The 19090-nt window shown below is 35.8% G+C and overlaps 2 protein-coding genes across 2 annotated transcripts in view; both read right to left on the bottom strand.

The window, feature by feature from the left end:
- LOC128143709 (sodium channel protein type 2 subunit alpha-like) overlaps positions 1-2832 on the bottom strand; it is a 48850-nt gene extending 46018 nt beyond the window's left edge. The window contains 3 exon segments of the mRNA XM_052791236.1: positions 964-1055; positions 1499-1627; positions 2504-2832. Coding sequence (XP_052647196.1) covers positions 964-1055; positions 1499-1627; positions 2504-2583 — 301 coding nt within the window. The 5' untranslated portion in view covers positions 2584-2832.
- A 118-nt stretch (positions 2833-2950) lies between these two features.
- Positions 2951-19090, bottom strand: part of LOC128144068 (sodium channel protein type 2 subunit alpha-like) — a 29364-nt gene continuing 13224 nt past the window's right edge. The window contains exons 2-3 of the mRNA XM_052792371.1: positions 5377-5700; positions 2951-3094 (exon numbers count right to left, since the gene is read on the bottom strand). Coding sequence (XP_052648331.1) covers positions 2951-3094; positions 5377-5649 — 417 coding nt within the window. The 5' untranslated portion in view covers positions 5650-5700. The remainder of the gene's footprint in view (positions 3095-5376; positions 5701-19090) is intronic.

Below are 19090 nucleotides of genomic sequence, written 5' to 3'. Positions count from 1 at the left end.
ACAAAAATAGCCTTAAAATATTTTCCAAAGGAAAAAGGTACCAGTAAGTCTCATTGTTCCTGACAAATTAATTTGAAAATATGAATGGGATTGAATGGTACATGTTCCAAAGCACCTGCTCTTCCAATGAAGAAGTAAATTTTTATTCATGCTCTCTATACATGTAAACTACATGTAAAGAAGATTGTTCATTTTATTTTCTTCTTGATGCCTCTTGCTCCAAACCTTTGCCAGTGTTCTATTCCAACACATGATATATTGGTTCTATAACAGCAAACAAAACCAGAACACAATTGCATTGTAGTAGAAATTTTAATGATTGCATTCTATTGCATCCTATTCAACTGGAGGTGGGGTTTGGTGAAGACAGGCATCTTAAGGTAATAAACACATCATGCAATTCCCATGCTACTCTTTATTAACTTATTCCTTTGTCTTTGTCAGTGATTCAACTTTCACAACAGACTTATATTTTCAATCCCAAATGTTTTTGATAAATAGTAACATTCATATTAGTAAGAGAAAAATAAAAAGAGTTAATTATGATCCTTAATGTGGGAAAGAAAACTTGACATCATGAAATGGAAATACACACAGGCTATGTAATTCAATTTCTCATGCAAGAATGTATTAAACTCTGAGGCTGAGTGTTTTAGAGAATTAGAAAAGAGAATCAAATTGAAGTTAAGACTAAAACCTGGATGCTTCTGTTAAAATATGAGTTCAGCTTCTGTGGAATTTCAGTCAGCCTCAGTGTTTAACCTAGCTCTCACCTGGAATGACTGATATTGTTTTCAAAGCTCGGAGAACTCTGAATGTTCTCAACGCTGAGACATTGCCCAGGTCCACAAACTCTGTCACATATCTGTAGTGAGGGATTCCACACACAAACACAATGACAGCACACAAAAATTAAACAGAAGTGATGTAGAGCGCCTACTATTTTACACCGTTACTTCTTACCTGGGATTACAGAAATAGTTTTCAAAGCTCTCAATACTCTGAAAGTTCGAAGAGCTGAAACATTGCCTAGGTTTACAAATTCTGTTACATACCTGTAGGATTAAATCACAGTTATTCAGAATTAAGGTAGAGTGTATACTACTGACCTGGACCTGTAATCCAGACTATTTCTTTTTGGAAGGGGCAACTTTAAGTGAAAGACTTGCATTCATATTTTCCTGTTTCAATTAAGTTTTCTCTAAGAAACACACCCTTAAGTATTTCCATTGAACGCAAATTAAAAATGAGATGTATTTCCCTGATTTATTATTTAAATACTATTTAAAATTGTTCAGTGGTAACTCCTCTTTTGTACTGTGGGATCGTCCACTAATTCTGCTGTGTGCTACATTACTGTAAAATAATAAAATGGAATAAGTTGAAATACAATTCAACTACAATTCATTTTAAATGAGCTAAGATAACCCAAACAAATTATTACAGGTTCAAAAAAAGTTCTAACTGGTATTTTACTTTAAAAAAATCATATACTTACGCAAAGGAAATGACAACAAAATCAAGCCAGTTCCAGGGGTCACGAAGGCAAGTAAAATCATTTATACAGAAGCCTCTTGCAAGGATTTTTACCAGAAATTCAAAAGTATAAATTCCAGTGAAAGTGTACCTATGAGAAAACATCCAAAAGTTAAAGATTGCTGTTCAGTGATACATCATCACAGGCATAAAGGAAAATCACTCAAAAACAGTGATTAGTACATGCACTGTAAGAGCAGTTACAAACTCACATAAACTATCAGTTTTCCCACCATTCTTCTGCAAGGTAATTGGTTTTGTTTATTTATTTTATCTGAAACATATTTTTGTAGTTTCTGTCATATAAAGTTCTGAAATTTCAGCACGAATAATAATAATCATGACTAACATAAAGAAAATATTTTTGCTAAAAATAAAAATTTCAGCATAGTTGCTATGTCAGAAATAAAATCCATGGGTAAGTGAAACCTAGTGTTTACTAAAGTTACTTGATGGCTGACCAGGTAGACTTGAGAATGTCAAACAATAATCATCAGCAGAGGTATTTTCTTTAAGGAGGGTGTGTGTCCCATTTTTAGATTTTGTTACACAAAATAAAGGTGCTTCATAGGGGCTACAGAAAACATCTTCCACACTGAAAAGCAGCAGTTTCATGTTGAATGGCTATTTTCTTCCCCCCCCCCCCCCTCCTTTTTTTAATAAAAATGCTAAAGGAACAGCTCAAGAGGGAGAATGCATAAAAACATTACTTGTACAAACATTCTGAACAAGAGTATTAATCAATTTTGTTCAGAGAAAAAGGTTAACTATATCACAGCTTCTTTTCTTCCTAGAGCTTGCAGGTCTATGCTGCTTTGAGATGCAGCTAGGACCAAACTCTGGCCTAGAAAAAGGAGAATACTGGTGTTACACACAAGGGTAAGTAAAACTACATGGTCTAGCTCTTAATTTAGCTTTTCATTTTTAAACCACTTAAAAAATTATTAGCTAATTTAAGTATACTTACTCTACATTCTTTGTCCAGTCTGGAAGTTTATTCCATGTCATAAATACACAGTTTGTCAAAATAGTGAGCATAATGAGCATGCTGAACAATGTTGACTGTAGTTAAGGAACATATTCTTTTTTAATGCTGAATTTGCATCACACAAAACATGAAGAATTGACCAGGCTATAGAATACTGACAACATATATGATACAAATCAGTTTACTATCACTAGCAATGTCATAAATAACGCAAAGATGTTTCACAATAACGATGGTTATACCACTAACTCTGTAATCTAGGTATACGTGCTGTGCATCTCTTCCTCTGAATTTAATCAGAGGGTTAAAGTGACAAATCTTAGCGCTGATTCACTTTGAGAGAAAGAATTAAGGGCAGGAACACATTTAAACACTAAACAAGAAAACCCAGTGGTATTAAATATTTAAAAAGACCAGTAATAATTTTCAAGAAACCACTTGAAAAGGATATGAATGAACTAAAATCTTAATAGCTGTTCTTCTAATAATATTGAAAGGAGATAAAAGGTACAAGGCAGGTGTGGCACTGAACCTGAAGATTGTCTTCCCTTTATTCAATACTATAAATGTCTTAAAAACCAAACAAACAAACAAAAAACAACAACAAAAAAAATCCCAAAACACAAAAGGAGCAGGGGAAAGATAGGAAATAGGAAATTAAGGATACACAACAAGGTTAGCAACCTTGCCATAAATAGAGGCTGTACTTACACAGACATAAGTAGCCAAATTTCTTTTCAGTAGAATTATACAAGCAAATATCAGATTCTAAATTTTCACGAGCAATGAAAACTGAACACCATATGTTCTTTGTCTCTGTCCTCTTAAACAAAATCTTCATTTCAGCATTTTCCAGGATTATGTAATTACATTAAAAATATAATTAAAAATTTGTCATTTTGAACATTTAAAATTAATCCAGCTGTATTACCTGCACTTCAGATCAAAGCTGGCAATGCAAAACAAAGCACCTAACTAACCATTTCTGGACACTTATGAGCAACTATTTAACCATTTCAGCACTTCAAAACTGCTTCTGAGGTGAGACACCCTCGGCTTTTAAAGGCTTTACTACCCCTATTGCCTGTGCAGTCATCACTAGTACCATTTATGCGACCATTTTTTATTTTGACTAGGAGAAACAATGAAAATGTCATCTAATGAAATCTTAATTCAATCTACATCTTACGATCATTCTCCCAACAGGCGAGTATGTAGAAATAAGCAGGTTTTAACAAGGAATCTTTCTGTTTTCTAATGATATTCCACTGTAAAAGAAATAGATCATTTGACAGTAGCGTTCGTGAAGTTGAAACAACAAAAACTAAACTAAAAAACCTACATCTGATTATTAGTCTTCAACATTCTGTACTAGAAAAAACACTGCTTTAACTTAGTTGCTTCTTACAGAGGTAATATAGCTCTTTGGTCACTTACATGCAAGATACCAATCTGTTGATTATGCAGTACTTCATTTCAAGAACCTGTTCTATGTTTTTAATTCAACAAGCATTTTACTGATTTGCACAATAAAATAACCATTCACTGCTTATTTTGTACTGCCTTTTGAATGTAAACTCAATTTTGCTTTCATTCTGAACAGCATTCCACTTCACACCTACATAAAAACATCTTCGTCTGTACTTGCTAAAGTCATCACCCTTGCTCTTTTCTTCTTTTGCTATCATTGTATCTATAAAAGAAACTGAGTCACGTTACAGTACGTGTATATAAATTTAGATTTTGTCTTCACATCTATATTGGTCCTATAACATAGACCCAATATTGAAACACAAAGTACAGTTTTAGTCTTTACACTTAGTCCTGTACGAGAAGTGAATGTGGGGCTACTCACGTGAATGTTATTTTTATACTGTTTTGCTGAACTGATACTGAGCCACAAATCCTCTTTCACACTAAACAAAACCAAAGCATTTTTATAAAATTTCTGGGAAAACTTTGCATCCATGCAGATGTAAAGTGATTCTAAGAGGAACGACGCTAAGACTTTCAAGAACTTCCTTGCTCTGTAACATACTATTATTGAGGGCATATGACCTCAAATTGTCCTACCAGTGTATTGTCTTCATGTTCTTCATGGGGCAGTGCAGGGAGCGATTACTTGCTGAGGAATTGGTATTAAAATCATCAGGAAAAACATAACAGGTCAGAAAAATCAAATCCTCCCCATTAGACTCAGAACAGTTGCAGTGGTCTTGAAGCAAACTCTAGCATAACAAACCCACATCTGGTGACACAAGCTGTTACCAATCCATAGAAATCACATCACATGAAGCTGGCAATATGTGATAATAATATTTTTTCTTTTTTTTACTTATGTCCCTCCCTAGTCAAATAGATTTTAACATTTATCTTTTTGTAAAACAAATATTTCTGTGAGATTTCAAGGAATGTTTGACAGTCAATTGTTTTGGCAGATGACTGAACGAGCACTTTGTCCAAAGATTACCCTACTCAACTAGATCTTGGGTACTGTCTATGTTTCCTAGAAACCCCAGGAACAGAATAGCCAGACAGAGAGAAAGTTTTCAAATGCTTCAGCATTCAATCAGATTTGAAGACATTAAAGGACATCTAATGCAAATTCTACTAACTCAAAATATCATCATAAGGAAACCTTAGAAATTAAAAGAAAAGCTCTTTAAAAAAAAAAAGCAACCTAAGCAGAAGAATTACAGTCATATTTCTAATGTATTCAAAATAATTACCATGATATCACATACTGCATAATACTTTCAACCAGGGCTTCTGATTACCTCCATGCCAGAGCATTTATCACTTTATAGTTCAAGAGGTGTGTTCTAATTACACTCTTAATATAAAACACTTACTTTTTTATTGATATAATATGGATCCAGGTCCTCCAGGGGCTCAGATACCATTCCTGGAGGAATATCGCCATAAATAAATGGCAGTGTTTTTCCTGCCTCCAAGTCACTGCTTGGCTTTGGGTGATTTTCTTCAAGACTGCCATCATCTTTATGTTCATCTTTGCCACAATGAGATTTTTCATCAGCAATACGTTTTTCAATAGCTGCAAGAGATTCTTTGGTGAAATAGAAGAAGCTGTCAGATCCTGGTGGTAATAGCATTGCCTGTGCCATGTTTTCATTCTGCAAACTTTAAATGCTTTTAGGCTCTTGTGCAAGAAGATCCTAGGAGAACAAGAGAAAAAAAGAAACAGAAAATAGAGGGCAACAGCAACAAAAATCCCCAAATAAAAGCTTTTGGCATAATCATCTCCTGCCTTTTTTCTAATTCTAAAGCACTGTAGCAAGAAGTATTTGAATTAATTGTCAGATACTTAATAGAAAATTAGCTACCAGTAACGACATGGCAAACAGATACAAGTTATGAGGTAAAGAAAAAAAATGAAAGAAGGAAAAAAAAAAAAATAAATTTGCATACAGTTTGTCAACTCAGGTTAATGCAAACCTCCGAGCAAGAAAAAAAGGAAAAACATTCCCTCTTTCCCTAGCATAAACATTAAGTTAAAACACACCTTATTGTGAAAAAGTAAGAAATGTGTTAACACAGCTATGTACTGCAGTCAATGGTTACAACTTCTAACATACGGATTTATGCATCAAGTTGGCACGGTACCTTAAAAAAACTTGCAACTTATATACAAAAGTAGAAAGAAAAAACATGCCCTTTCTATTTCTCTTTTCATTTCTGATGGCAACACTACTCCATCTGGTGGCTTATACTATGCTTGCTAAATTAATGTTTATATTATACTATTAGACAGGTGCTACATGAACACATTCTACATTTAAAGCCATATGCACAAGCAGAAAGCAATTGGGCTGAAGTTTACTTAGTCTTTCCCTTTTTGGGTTTCCTGACTTGCATCTTCCTGATTTTTAATTGTAACTTTGGTGGTGCTATTGGCCATAATTAAGGAAATGATGATGAAGGATTTTAGATTTATACAAAAAATACAGCATACTCTCCCCAAAGTTACAGTACTTTCTCTGAGGCCAGCTATATTCTCAAAAGATCTAAAGAGAATAAATTGATTAAATGCCAACAAACAATAATAGATCACTTCTTTCTAGCTTTCTATTTTCTAGTGAGAACACAGTTAACACCCATGGGCGCAGTATCTTCAGAATAAACCAATTTTAGAGAGACAAAATGAACAGAGACAAAATGAAATCCAGTCCTGCTTGCTGGCATTGGTAAGTGTTGTAGCCTTTGTCAACACAACACTGTGGTGGGTTGACCTTGGCTGGCTGCCAGACTGCCAGCCAGCTGCTCTCTCCCTCCCACTCCTCAAAAGGAAGGGCGGGGAGAATGAACTGAAAAAGCACATGCCTTGAGATGGAGACAGGGAGATCACTTACCGATTACTGTCACCAGCCAAACAGACTCTTGACTTACGGAAAAAACATTTATTGCCAATTAAAATAGTTTTGGATGGTGAGAAACAAAGACAAAACCTCAAAGAGCTTCTCCCCCATCGCATCTTTTTTCCAGGCTGAACTTCACTCCTTTATTCTCAACTTCTGTACCTCCTCCCTCCCCAAATGGCACAGGACAGATGGGGAACGGGGGGCTGGGGTCAGTCCATACCAGCTCCTCTCTGCTGCTCCTTCCTCCTCACATTTTTCCCCTGTGCCAGCACGTGTCCTTGCCACAGGCTGCAGGGCCTCAGGATAAGACTGCTCCAACATGGGCTCTCCACATGCCACAGTTCCTTTGAGGAATATCCACCTGCTCCAGCACAGTGTCCTCCACAGGCTGCAGGGAAATACCTGCTTCACCACAGCCTGTCCCACAGGCTTCGAGGGAATCTCTGCTCCAGCGCCTGGAGCCCCTCCTCCCCCTCCTTCTTCACTGACCTTGGTGTTTGCAGGGCTGTTTCTCACACTTTTTTCCTCACGCTGACATTTGGTGCTTTGCCCTTTCTTAGATTTGTTTTCCCACAGGCACCACCATCTTGGCTGAGGAGCTCAGCTGTGCCCTGCGGTGGGTCCGCTGGAACCGGCTGCGTCCGGCACGGGGCAGCCCCGGGCTCTCCTCACAGAGGCTGCCCCTGCAGCCCCCCCCTCCAAAACGGGTGGTGCCACAGACACCTATTCCAGAAATACTGTGAATACTGGTCAGGGTGCCGTGAGGCCTAATTCCCAAGAGGAAAAAACTTGAAGCGGATTTAGATGAGTTGCTCCATTTGCTATAGGCTTCTGTCACCAAAAATGTCACAGACTGAGCCTGTTCTAACCAGGAGGTGAGAGCTGGCTAAAGACATAACTTTTTTTTTTATCACAGTGTCAGCTCAATAGTAGGGGTGTGCTGGGAAGGAAAAACATTGATGACATACTTTTTCATGAAGTGTAACAGCTCCGAAGTCAATTAACACATGACACCGTGAATCCCAGAAATCTGCCTCTTCTAGGTCAACTTTTAGGTCAACTTAACGTTAGTTGTGGAAATTTTTCTGGTTTTTAGCAATTTTCCAGCAGAAACTAAATTCTCATGGACACGCAACCTAATGTTACACAAGCCACCTCTTCCTCAAAATTAGCCACGCAAAGGTATGCACAGACTTCAAATCCCTGCTTTTTCAGCTGAGCTACAACAGCTTCTGAGTCCTTAGCAAATACTCTTTATCATGATAAAAGACACAAAAAAGGGGTCTTTGCACAGGCTAGTACAGAGACGAGAAATTTCCTAATAAATAGCTGTAGAAATCAGCCATTTTTCATGTCAGCCACAAAGCACTTCAGGAAAACACAGAAATGTTCTTCTCTGGAACAGAAAGCCCAAGAATGCCAAGTCTTCCCTCATTTATTAAAAAATGAATAATTGCATCCATGCCATCTTGAAGTGATTCACCATTCTCAAATGAAATGTTTGATTGTTGTTTAGCCTTCTCTGGCCACCCTTCTCAAATCCATAGCACCAGTAATCCTGAAGGTCTGCCCAGCCATGCTTGGGCTGAGAACCAGCTGTGTCTGAAAAGGTACTTTTTCTTCAGAAGCTGGATGACATCTGTGGCTCTAAACACCCAGGGAACACACACCAGCAAAAAGGGAGAAAGACCTGTCTTAAAAGGAAGGACACCAGGATCCTTTTCCATAAGCTTAATTTTTACCTAAGAGCTAAAGTAAGTCATACAAGTCTTATTTGGTACCCTTAGGTCATTTACTTTGCTTACAACTCTTTTTCAGAAATAAGGGGGGGGGGTATTATCTGCTTCTTTATTTGTAAGCTGAAAATTCACAAGGATTTCCTTACTGTGAGCAGCCACGTCAATTTAAATTTTTTTTAAGTCAAGGAAAGTTCTTACTAGCAGGGGCTTTTTCCTACACCAAGGTGGTAGCAGTATTAAATCAAATAGTAGGTTTTCCCCCCAAACCCTATTCCTATATGGTATATTAACCAATACTGTATGTGTTGTAACAGATTCTGAGGACTGCACTTACATAAAATTTGCCTTTTCTGTATTGAGTGATGCAAACTACAGTTAATATATATGCAGCTACGTGTAATCAGTCTACACACAGTTATTATCCAAAATGGTTAGATGGTTGCACAAAGTCTTTTAGCGTCTGATGAGACAAGACAGCAAGACCTACAGCCATTAGAACATCTTAAAACCAAATAAAACAGGACCTGTACACATGGTGCTGCCCTGTTACAGTCATACTGCCCTTTTATGGGCTAAATATGATACGGGTTTTTCAGCACATCTACACACCACTGACCAATCCACCATGCCTACAAACAAGCAGGGGCATACTTGGCAGTCTAAGAAATACTTAGGCAACTTTGTGTTTTGATGACTATCTTCAGAAACAAAACAGGCAGAAACAAACATGTCAACAAAAAGAAAGGGGAGACACCCGCGGAGAGTAAGACAAATATATGCTATAATATTCAGCTAGTCTTTTGGAGGATGTTCTCATTACTTGGAGAAAGACTTTACAAAACTTTGAAAATAGTTTTCTAGTCAACTTTATGAATGTAGACTCAGAAGGTGATGAATATGATACCTAGAGAAACAACTTGTTATCAAACATGTACTTGAAAAATGTCACTATTATGTCTGTCTATGCACTTAGGCTAAATTTACTCTTTAGAAGTCTGTAATACGTGAAACTAAAAGCTCATGACTGTTCATCTTACCAAATACCACTATGGCCTTATAGCAGTTTTTCTGAGTTGTTACAAATGTCATCAGAATTAAAACCAATCTTTCTGCTTGCATGTTCATATTCCACTGGTTTATTCAGCAAGGCTTAAGTGGCAACCTTAGGGCTGAGATGAACTCCAGTGTATCTCTCTAGAGACTGCATAGCCAATGACTGCAGCACATCTCTCAGTGTTAACATAAAACAGAAAAAGGTTATTTTCCAATACATAACAGGAATCTCTTCTATTAATGATTTACCCTAGCAGCCTAATCACAACCCGTGCTTGGAAAAAAACCCACACCTATTAAACACATCTTAAGTTACAGTTCAGTAACCATATTTTCTTGTCATGACTTTTTTTAAGTACTGCAAATATATAAACTCTGTAGCGTTGCGGAGCAAACTGATGCCACTTATATCATTACCTCATGGAAATCAGTTTACCCAAGAAAGAAATGGAGTGAAAAAGAATTATGAAGATGGATGGATTGGTTTAATGACTTAAATGTTATCCCTCTTCTGCAGTCTTGATGGCTTCTGTATTATGAACTAAGAGGTAATAAATCAAATCAGAAAACAAGAAAGAATGTGAATCGTGAAGAAACTAAAACTGATACCCCTCCCCCCAAAAAACCCCACAAAAGTCCTTCTGAAACCTTCTACACACACACCCAAAACCCCCCAACATTAAAAAATCCACCAACAGTAAAAAACAAAAACCAACAGATAAAAAAACCTGTTTTCTCAGCTTACTATCAAGAAATAGGCTTGTGATCCAACATGGCTATATTTTGCATGTAAGTCTGAATGGAGACTCTCTCCATCAAGCAGGACAGAAAAAGCAAGTTATAAATGGAAGATTACAGGCAATTGCTGCATACCACTGACTATCTAGTAGCACAGCACTAGAAGGAAACTCCTGGGTCCAGGAACAAGCCAATAACAACATGATACTAATGTAAACATTAATATATTCTCATAGAATATGGTTGAATGAGCAAGAATAATTTTTAAATGACCTTTTAAAATATATTTTTAATATATATACAAAGAAAAGCATCAGGGTCATATTTATGGCATTTTAGAAACAGTACATCTCTTATTACTCCATTTTCTATATCTGACATGTAAACAGATTGCTGCTCCAGTAGATTCTCTACCAAGTTGTATTAAATCTAGCCCTATATTATTTTACAGGTAGAAGTTTGAGGTTTTGAGCTTGAGTCCACTGGGCTAAAAAAGAAAAGCACGAATGCATTGTTTATATTTTCTATAGGAAACTACAAAACGTTTATTTTAACATTTACAAAAATAATGGTCAAGCTTAGGCCCAAACCATACAGTAACAAACCCTCAGTATTGAGAAAACGTGTCTCCCATACAGACATAGTATATTTATCTTTGTATTTTTCAGAGTTAGAAACACCACATGTGCTCTTACTACTCTATATTCCATAACATAATGATGAATTTTTACAATATTATTTTCAGTGTTCTCTGTACGATGGTGCATTTCGTAGTGCTATTCGAATAACATGAATAAAGTTTTCAGCATACTAAAGAAGCCAGGTGAAATTACTAAGTCTCAATAACCATATGTCTCACATGTATGAAAATTAATTAAAAATAAGAAGCTATTACCATAACAGTCAGGTGAAGATGTACAGTGAAATTCAATTAGGCAAATGATCAAATTTGATGTGTCATAAGCAAACCTACATATATTTTCTTTGCTACACTCTGTTTTGTGCACGTGTGTATATAAAAGAATATGGCTTTTTTCCCAGGGATACTAAATTTCACTATATAAATTAAGACTTACATTATTAACTACTATATTGTCATTATTCAATGATGCAGCCTTCAGACTGTTACAGTTTCTACAGAAAATAAACTGGTTTTATCCCTGCTACTTCAATATTACTATTCTGTGATAATACAAATCCAGAAAGTTCTTAGGAAAATGGGTTAATCTAGAAAGCATCTTCTCTAATCAACAATTAAAAATCTAGTAGTCTTCCTTCTTCTCTCAAATAGTTTCCTGTGTAGATGCTAACAGTACATACACTATGTGTCCACTTACAATGCTAAACATCAATAAGAACTAAAACATTTCTGAATTATTAATTGCTCTGAGACTGAATAAATTAGACCTAAGGTACATTTCACCCCTGATACTTCTTGGCAGGAGGCTGTGGCAATACAGTAACACTAAGTGGGACAACTCATGTTAAACAAAAGATTTTGCCATGTCCTTCATTTATAAGTTGTTTCTTTCTCTATAGCTTTTTATTGAAAATCATTTTAAAGACTAAAACAAATGCCTGTGGACAGACTGAATTTGTTTGGTTCTAGGGATTCAACTTCTTATATGCAACTCACCTTACACAACCTGTATCTTTTCCAAAGTTACTCTGAACTAGCTATTTTCAATTCAGTAACCTCTGATTTCAACATATGAATTTATAGTAATACTCAGAAGACACCTGAAAAATATTAATATTGCAGGAAAGAAAAATGTTTAAAAGGTAGAGGATGCTACAGCTCATCTTAAAAAAAAGAAAATTTCTCTAATATAAGCCCATTTTTAGAATCTGCAACCACTTAGGCAAACTGATCTGCCTCTTTCCTTTATGTCAGAAAATGTATTCATCAAGTGCAGATCCAGGAAATTCAGTCCTCACAAACAAGCAATCCAATCACTGATGTATCAAAGAGAAAATCTGGAATAGAGCCAACAAATAGCAAGTACAAAACTGTGAAAGTTTTTTATTGTTGCCAACACAATGAAAACCAGTGAAAAACATGATTTACATTGTCAGAAATGTGAAATGCACATATTTTTATTCTAGCAAGTATGATATTTATGTATGAGTGACCACTATGACATTTTTCCAGACCACAGAAATACTTCTCAAAATTTGAAGACCCTGCTTCTAATTAGGTCCAAACAAATCATGTAGTCAAGTCCCTGGATAGTAATCCTAATTTAAAGCTTCCTCAAACTGTTAATTCCTTTTACAATATGAAGACAAGTTTACATCAGATTTGCTCTTACACTAAGGGTATTCTTCACTTCAGTAGCCCGTCAGCCACTGGTGCTTGCTACTTTCACATATTTACAGTAAAAATTCTCATCTCTGAAATTTTCATCTAGTGATATGAGTTCAGTGACCCTTTTCTTTGAGTCAAATAAATTATACCAGTCACTGAAAGTTATTTTTACATTTTTGTGTTTATGTTACTTTGTGGGGCAGGTTTGCTTTTGTAAATCCTGGTGTTCAGTCTTGCAAGGTTTCACTATCAATGTGTTGGGCTTTTTTTCTCCTTCGTTCTCCAGATTCCTCCCTCAGTTTGTTGCTGTATTTCTGTGTCATTAAACCAGATTATGACAAAATAAGACTTTATGTAGTTTCCAACACAAAGCACTGATAATGTGTGCTGGGTGACCTTTGCGCCAAACCACTTCTCTCTTATGAAACCAAAGATGATGACATCAAATTAACTACATTATGATCTTTATTTGTGGAAGTTTGGATATTTTTTCTGTATAAATTCATATCAAAGCTTTTAAATACTATTTCTACCTGTGGCTTTAAATGAGCATGCAACTAACTCCTTGTTCTGATGCTTAAAATGTAAATAGAAAAATTAAATACCTCCATGGATACCACTTAATAACATACCGTAGCTGCTTAAAGATTAAGCTATGAAACAATACTCTTTATATGTATTTTCAACTAATCACAGTACTTGCACAGCGTTTAGTTTCCTTGTATTCATTAGCTGAAAGAGAGTATGAAGGAAGGGCAACCATCATACAGGATAGATTTATTTTCTTCACACAGAGGACTTATTACCCAATAATTGTATTCAGTAACAAAACCAAATACACCACTTAAACTTGCTTTACCTATATGAACTCTTTAGGATGTAACTGCCAGATTCCCCAAATGATAATCCAAAATTTATTTTATCCAGAATGGTATGGACTTGATCTTTTATCATTTAAATCCTATAAGTTTTTGCACCAAGAGAAGTTCATGAAAACACAGTGAAAAAGAAATTTTATTTTTGTACAACAGAGAAAATAGAGTTTTAGGAAAGGCAGCTTAGCAGGATGTTTAAAAGTAAATTGAAAACAGTTCTCCAGGAGGGTGTCTTTTTCCTTAAGCATTGAAATTTAAAGGAAGGAATAAAAATGTTTTAAAAAAAGACAAAACTCCAATAAATAAAAAAAAGAGATTTTTCAGAATTACTTACTCTGGCCTTACTTACCTCAAATAAGACCAGAATAAGACCTCAAAGTTACAAGAAAAACAAGAATGCAATGACAACATTGCAAGTTACTTTTCAGAGTTAGATTTCTTTTACATTACAGATTTTCTGCAGTGATTCCAAGAAGTCAATAAATAACACTTTCAGAAAAGAAGTACTACAGTACTTCTAGATTAAATTTTCAGAAGCTCTCTGGCTCAGATTTCCCCTTCACTGAATGAATGCCAGCTGAAAAAGAAAAGCACACATCCTTCAAATGAAATTGTGAAGAAAATAATTGCCACAATAGGCAGAAGTTTTGCTTTAAAATGTTCTGCCTACATAAAATCCAGACATTTACGAAATTCTTACAGACTGCAGTCATCGTATTATTACCAGCACATGTGCTCACTTAACATTTTCTTGGATAATGCAATTTTTAAAATGAGTAAAAAAAAAATAATCTTTTTGCTTGAAAAACAATATTTTTTGAGGAATAATGTTTCTTTTTTTGTGAAGTGGAAAGAAATAAATAAAAATGAGGTGGGGTTTTTTTGTTTTGTTTTGGTTTTTTTTTTTTTCAAATGGGATCCTGACAAAGCTATGTTGTCCTTAGCAGGACTCTGTCCACAGAATAAGAGTTTAATATTCACATACGTGTACAAAGAAATCCAGGAATTGCACTATTAGAAATTGGAAAAATGTTTCTTTCAAGTTCACAAGCTCATTTATTATCTGTCAATGCTACGTTACAACAAACTTAAGACCCAGAATTTGGTCCAAGTTCTTAAGTCAGGAATTCTTATTTGATTTAGCATATACATGAGAATTGAAGCTTTTAACATAATATCTAAAACTGATATGCAGATCCTCCTTGTGTAATGGACTATTTATTGGAAGACACTCAGCTACTCTGCTTTCTCGCACAGCAGAAGAATAAGCATAATTGTATACAACATTATGTTACATGACTAATGTTAAATTAGTTTTATCCAAAGCCACTCTCAACTTCCATTAACATATGAAGGAGATTAAAAAAAACCCAACTCAATTATGTTTAAAGGTTAAGGTCTCCCAAACAGTCCTTGTTATCAAGAGAGAACATTTACAAAAAAACTACATTTGGAAATTATAAACTTGGAGACAATAAGCAACATTTCTTTTCTCAATTAATGGGAGAATGATAACTTTCACGAGAAGTGAATTTGCATTGTATTACAGTTGCATATAAAGGCAGGATAATGTATTTTAACATATTAAGTGACATGCTTGGAGAAGGACATGTTAAATGAAAAGCAGAGGCATCTTTCCATGCATAAAATGCAAAATTCCTGCAAAATAAAATGGACGTGGAGACAAGATACATAACATTTGGCCTAACATCTACATTCTGTTGCGAGAAGCCTCATTGCAAAACTACAGCCATGACACTTCTCTATGTTAAATATATTCATGTTGAGTTCAAAAGCCAAGATAGTTTTAAGCTTGTGCGTAAACTGGAGTGTTGTCAGAGATCTTTTTCACTATTGTTTTGTAAAATGAAAACCAAAGGAAAAAAAAAAACAAAATACACAGCTACTCTACCAGTCCTATGTCCAGCACTACATTATAGGAGAAAGCCTCAGTTAAGTCTCCCAAAACTCAGGGCTGTGAATAAAGGCGATGGACTGAAAACACTCTTAAGACTGAAACATTAATGAGTAAGTCAGAGGCTCTTCCCAAGAACTCTCTGAAAAAGCTGAGCATCAGAAATCTCTAGGCATCAGTCAACCTTACAGTAAATTACCACCTTTAACGAACTCACACAAGAGAATGCCAGTGTTATACTGCAACCAAAGACAACCAGTCAATCAAACCAAAGAAGTTCTGAAATATCTCCACTTCATTGAGAGCTTTAATTCTGGGCAAGTGTATCTACAAACAATGGCAATCAGATTATTTTAAACAGCTGAGACAAAAGGAACATGGATCTCTTCTTGCATATAGAAATTTCTATACATTTCTACAAATAAGAATTTTCTGGTCTCACAGCAAAAAGCAGCAGTACCAGAAATAACAAATCTAATGATCTCCGCATCCAAACAATTATTATTATTCAAGAGGTTTACGACTTCCCACTTCAGGATATTGTTTCCCCTGAAACAGGTCACTTGTTTAAATTACCCATATTCTGCTTTCCTTCAGAGAGACAAACACAAAATTTCTTGCCTCCAGCAGTTGGAACTTCATGTCTATATAATGCAAGCAAGGAATTCATTATCTTTCTAAAGAAATATATAATCTAGCTGAAATTTTAAATTACTTGAACTTCTAAATGAGTCTCTCCTGAAAGAGAAGAACTCAACATTAAGTAAATTTAGGAGGAGGAGTTAGGTCATACTGCATACTATGTCAGCAAACACGTTGCAGCAAATGAAAGGAGGTGAGCCTATCTCAACTATCTGCATTCACTTCTTAAACAAAAGAGCATTTCACGTTAATCCATATGATACACTGGTCTAACTAAAGCCTGGCAAGACCGTTACATCAAACATAGTATGAGTTTTCAATAACCTATTTTGTTGATTAACCTTTTTTTTTTTCCCTTGTTATACAGTGGTACTGCTAATGGCCACGTCCTTTTATGATCAAATACATTTTCCATTAATCATCAAAAATTTAGTGTGGTCCACAAAGCCAACTAAAACAATATGGCTTTTCTTGGTTTTGTTTATAAAAGACACGTTCCTCACATTGTTAGCAATATATTATCATCATACTGATATCTACAAAGCTCTACCTGTGACCCTGGAAGACAATCTAAATTTACTGATTGGTCATTCTTACCAATCATTAGATAACACAATGTTACACAGGAGGAGCTGCAATAGTGGCAAAATGCCTCAGATAAATTACTCCCTTAAGGGTGCTACTTGAGAAAGAATTCTTGAAGGCATATGGCTGAGCCTCTGCATTGGCACCTGGGGAAAACCCCATGTCCAACAGAACTGCTGTCAGTAGTTACTAGGATACACCAAGATGAACCTCTGGTTTTTTGAGGGCAACTCACTGGATTTTGTGAAATTTATCAGTTTTTAGGAAGGAGGATAATTCTTGGAATCAGTCATAGCTACAAAAGACACAAAACATTTACTAGAGAAATAACTTATACCAAGCTTTTGACAGAAAAATTAGACAACCCAAGAAAAATTTCAGATGCAGTTCTCTCTCTCATAAAAAGAAGTAGATAATCCTCCCTTTAAAGATGTTTTCACTGCAAGTTAAAGGATTTAGGGCTGGGAGGAAGGAAAGAAATTGAGAGTTTCTTTTGCCTTTTTATAGCTAGGTGCTGGAATTTTCACAGTGAATCCATTCCTGGTCCATTAAAATATATCCTCCCAAAGTTCATTTACTATCCAGAGAGACTGCCTCAGCAGCAAATCAGAACTGAGCCACAATTTGTTCAGAACTCATAATCTAGTATTAATGAATTATTAATACAGTAATAAATAAATTACATGCACACAATATTACAAAGTACATAAACACTATGCACAGCAAAGAAACTGCACGCATCCACGTACATGGGATTCTTTATTAGCTTGGCTGTTATAAGCACGGAATCAAAAAGTCATCTGTTGAGCCACGTACATCAGAATGTTCTATGTAAATTACTCAAACTTTGTATACATGATACTCAGACACTGCAGAAAAATCTCCAAGTGATTTATTCCAAATGATGCAGGTGTAGCACTTGCTATAAATTTTTTAAACTTTAGATTGTTATATGGTTCAGTTTTGTTGTCATCATTCTGATAACTTTACTGTAAAATTGAATTAAAAATAAAATTATCTTGAATGCCTTACCTCTGTCAGATTAAAGACAATGTATTGACATCCCCCTAACTGACTGTACCAACACTGTCTTCACATCAATGAAACTTTCATTAATGCAGAAAGTATTACGTGAATTATGACTGATTTCATGAAAGTTAGAAGAAAACATTGGATTTCGTTGTTCCACACAGGGAACATGTATGGCATGTCTGAAGTAGAAGATTTAGTTTATTTCAACTGCAGCTAGAGAAAAAAAATATGACAATTTCTAATAAAATTTTTGGTATTGTATTTATAATCAGTTATGTAAAATAAGATTACGGAAGTCAGATAGTCCAAACTCCAGCTCAGAATGAGGGTACGGTTACCTACCTTCTATCACCTACACTAAGAACTCAGTAGGTTCAAGGGGTCCGTTCCAGGTTGCTTCCCCATGACCCTCCACTGGGTCTCTCAGGATCTCCTAAGGTGCCCTGGTAAATCCTCCACCCACCACATTCCAACCTGCTCCTTGTGCAAGCCCAGGCTTCTTTTACCAGCTCTCTATTAGCCCTCGGCATCATCTGCCCTTCCAGCTTTCTGGCTTGCGTTCTACCAGGTGGAGCTCTGGAATATTTGCTGCAGGTTTTTCCTGGTCTGTTATCAAATGGAAAACCGCCAAAATTCTGAAGCAAACTAAGTTTATTTGCTGTTATGGATAACATTTTATGACATAATAAACATGATGGGATTTTTATCAGGTGTTTCTAATGATTATTTTAAAAATTAGTAATTTTGTTGCACTGTAGTTTTCCATGTAGTAAATAAGGAGTTCTGTAAAATGGTCAGAAAGCATAACTGAACAGACATCATTTGAAAGATTTTAGAAAGCGAATGTGCTTTGTTAGTGCTTTGTTGCAAGCTTTATAGCCTGCAAACACCAATAGCGTCAGGTTTTCTCCCTCAAATGTTGGAAAAGAGTAAGATTTTTTTTTCTTTTTGCAAATAAGAGAATACAGGAGAGAAGGAGGGGGAGAAAAAAGCAACTCCTCCTCCCCCCGTCCCCGCCAAGTAAATATACAGAAGGTGAAAACTGGCTACAGAATGTAAAAGACAAAGCAAGGATTACAGCCAGACCTCTTCCAGTTCCTCATTCTGGCCAGACAGGCTCCCTATACTTCATTTAATGGGCTCATTAGTGTAATCTGAGTCTACTTTTTATGCCTGTCTAATTTCCTAGTGAGGCTCAACTGCTGTTCTGCAAATGGATGCAGGCTGGGGGTGATTGGTAAAACCTGGCTCGGGTTATAGCGATAGGGAGGCAAAATTCCCAAATCCATTCTTTATCTTT

The sequence above is a fragment of the Harpia harpyja genome, chromosome 7, assembly GCF_026419915.1.
Source record: "Harpia harpyja isolate bHarHar1 chromosome 7, bHarHar1 primary haplotype, whole genome shotgun sequence".
Taxonomy (NCBI): Eukaryota; Metazoa; Chordata; class Aves; order Accipitriformes; family Accipitridae; genus Harpia; species Harpia harpyja.
This window is presented reverse-complemented; position numbering and strand designations above follow the sequence as displayed.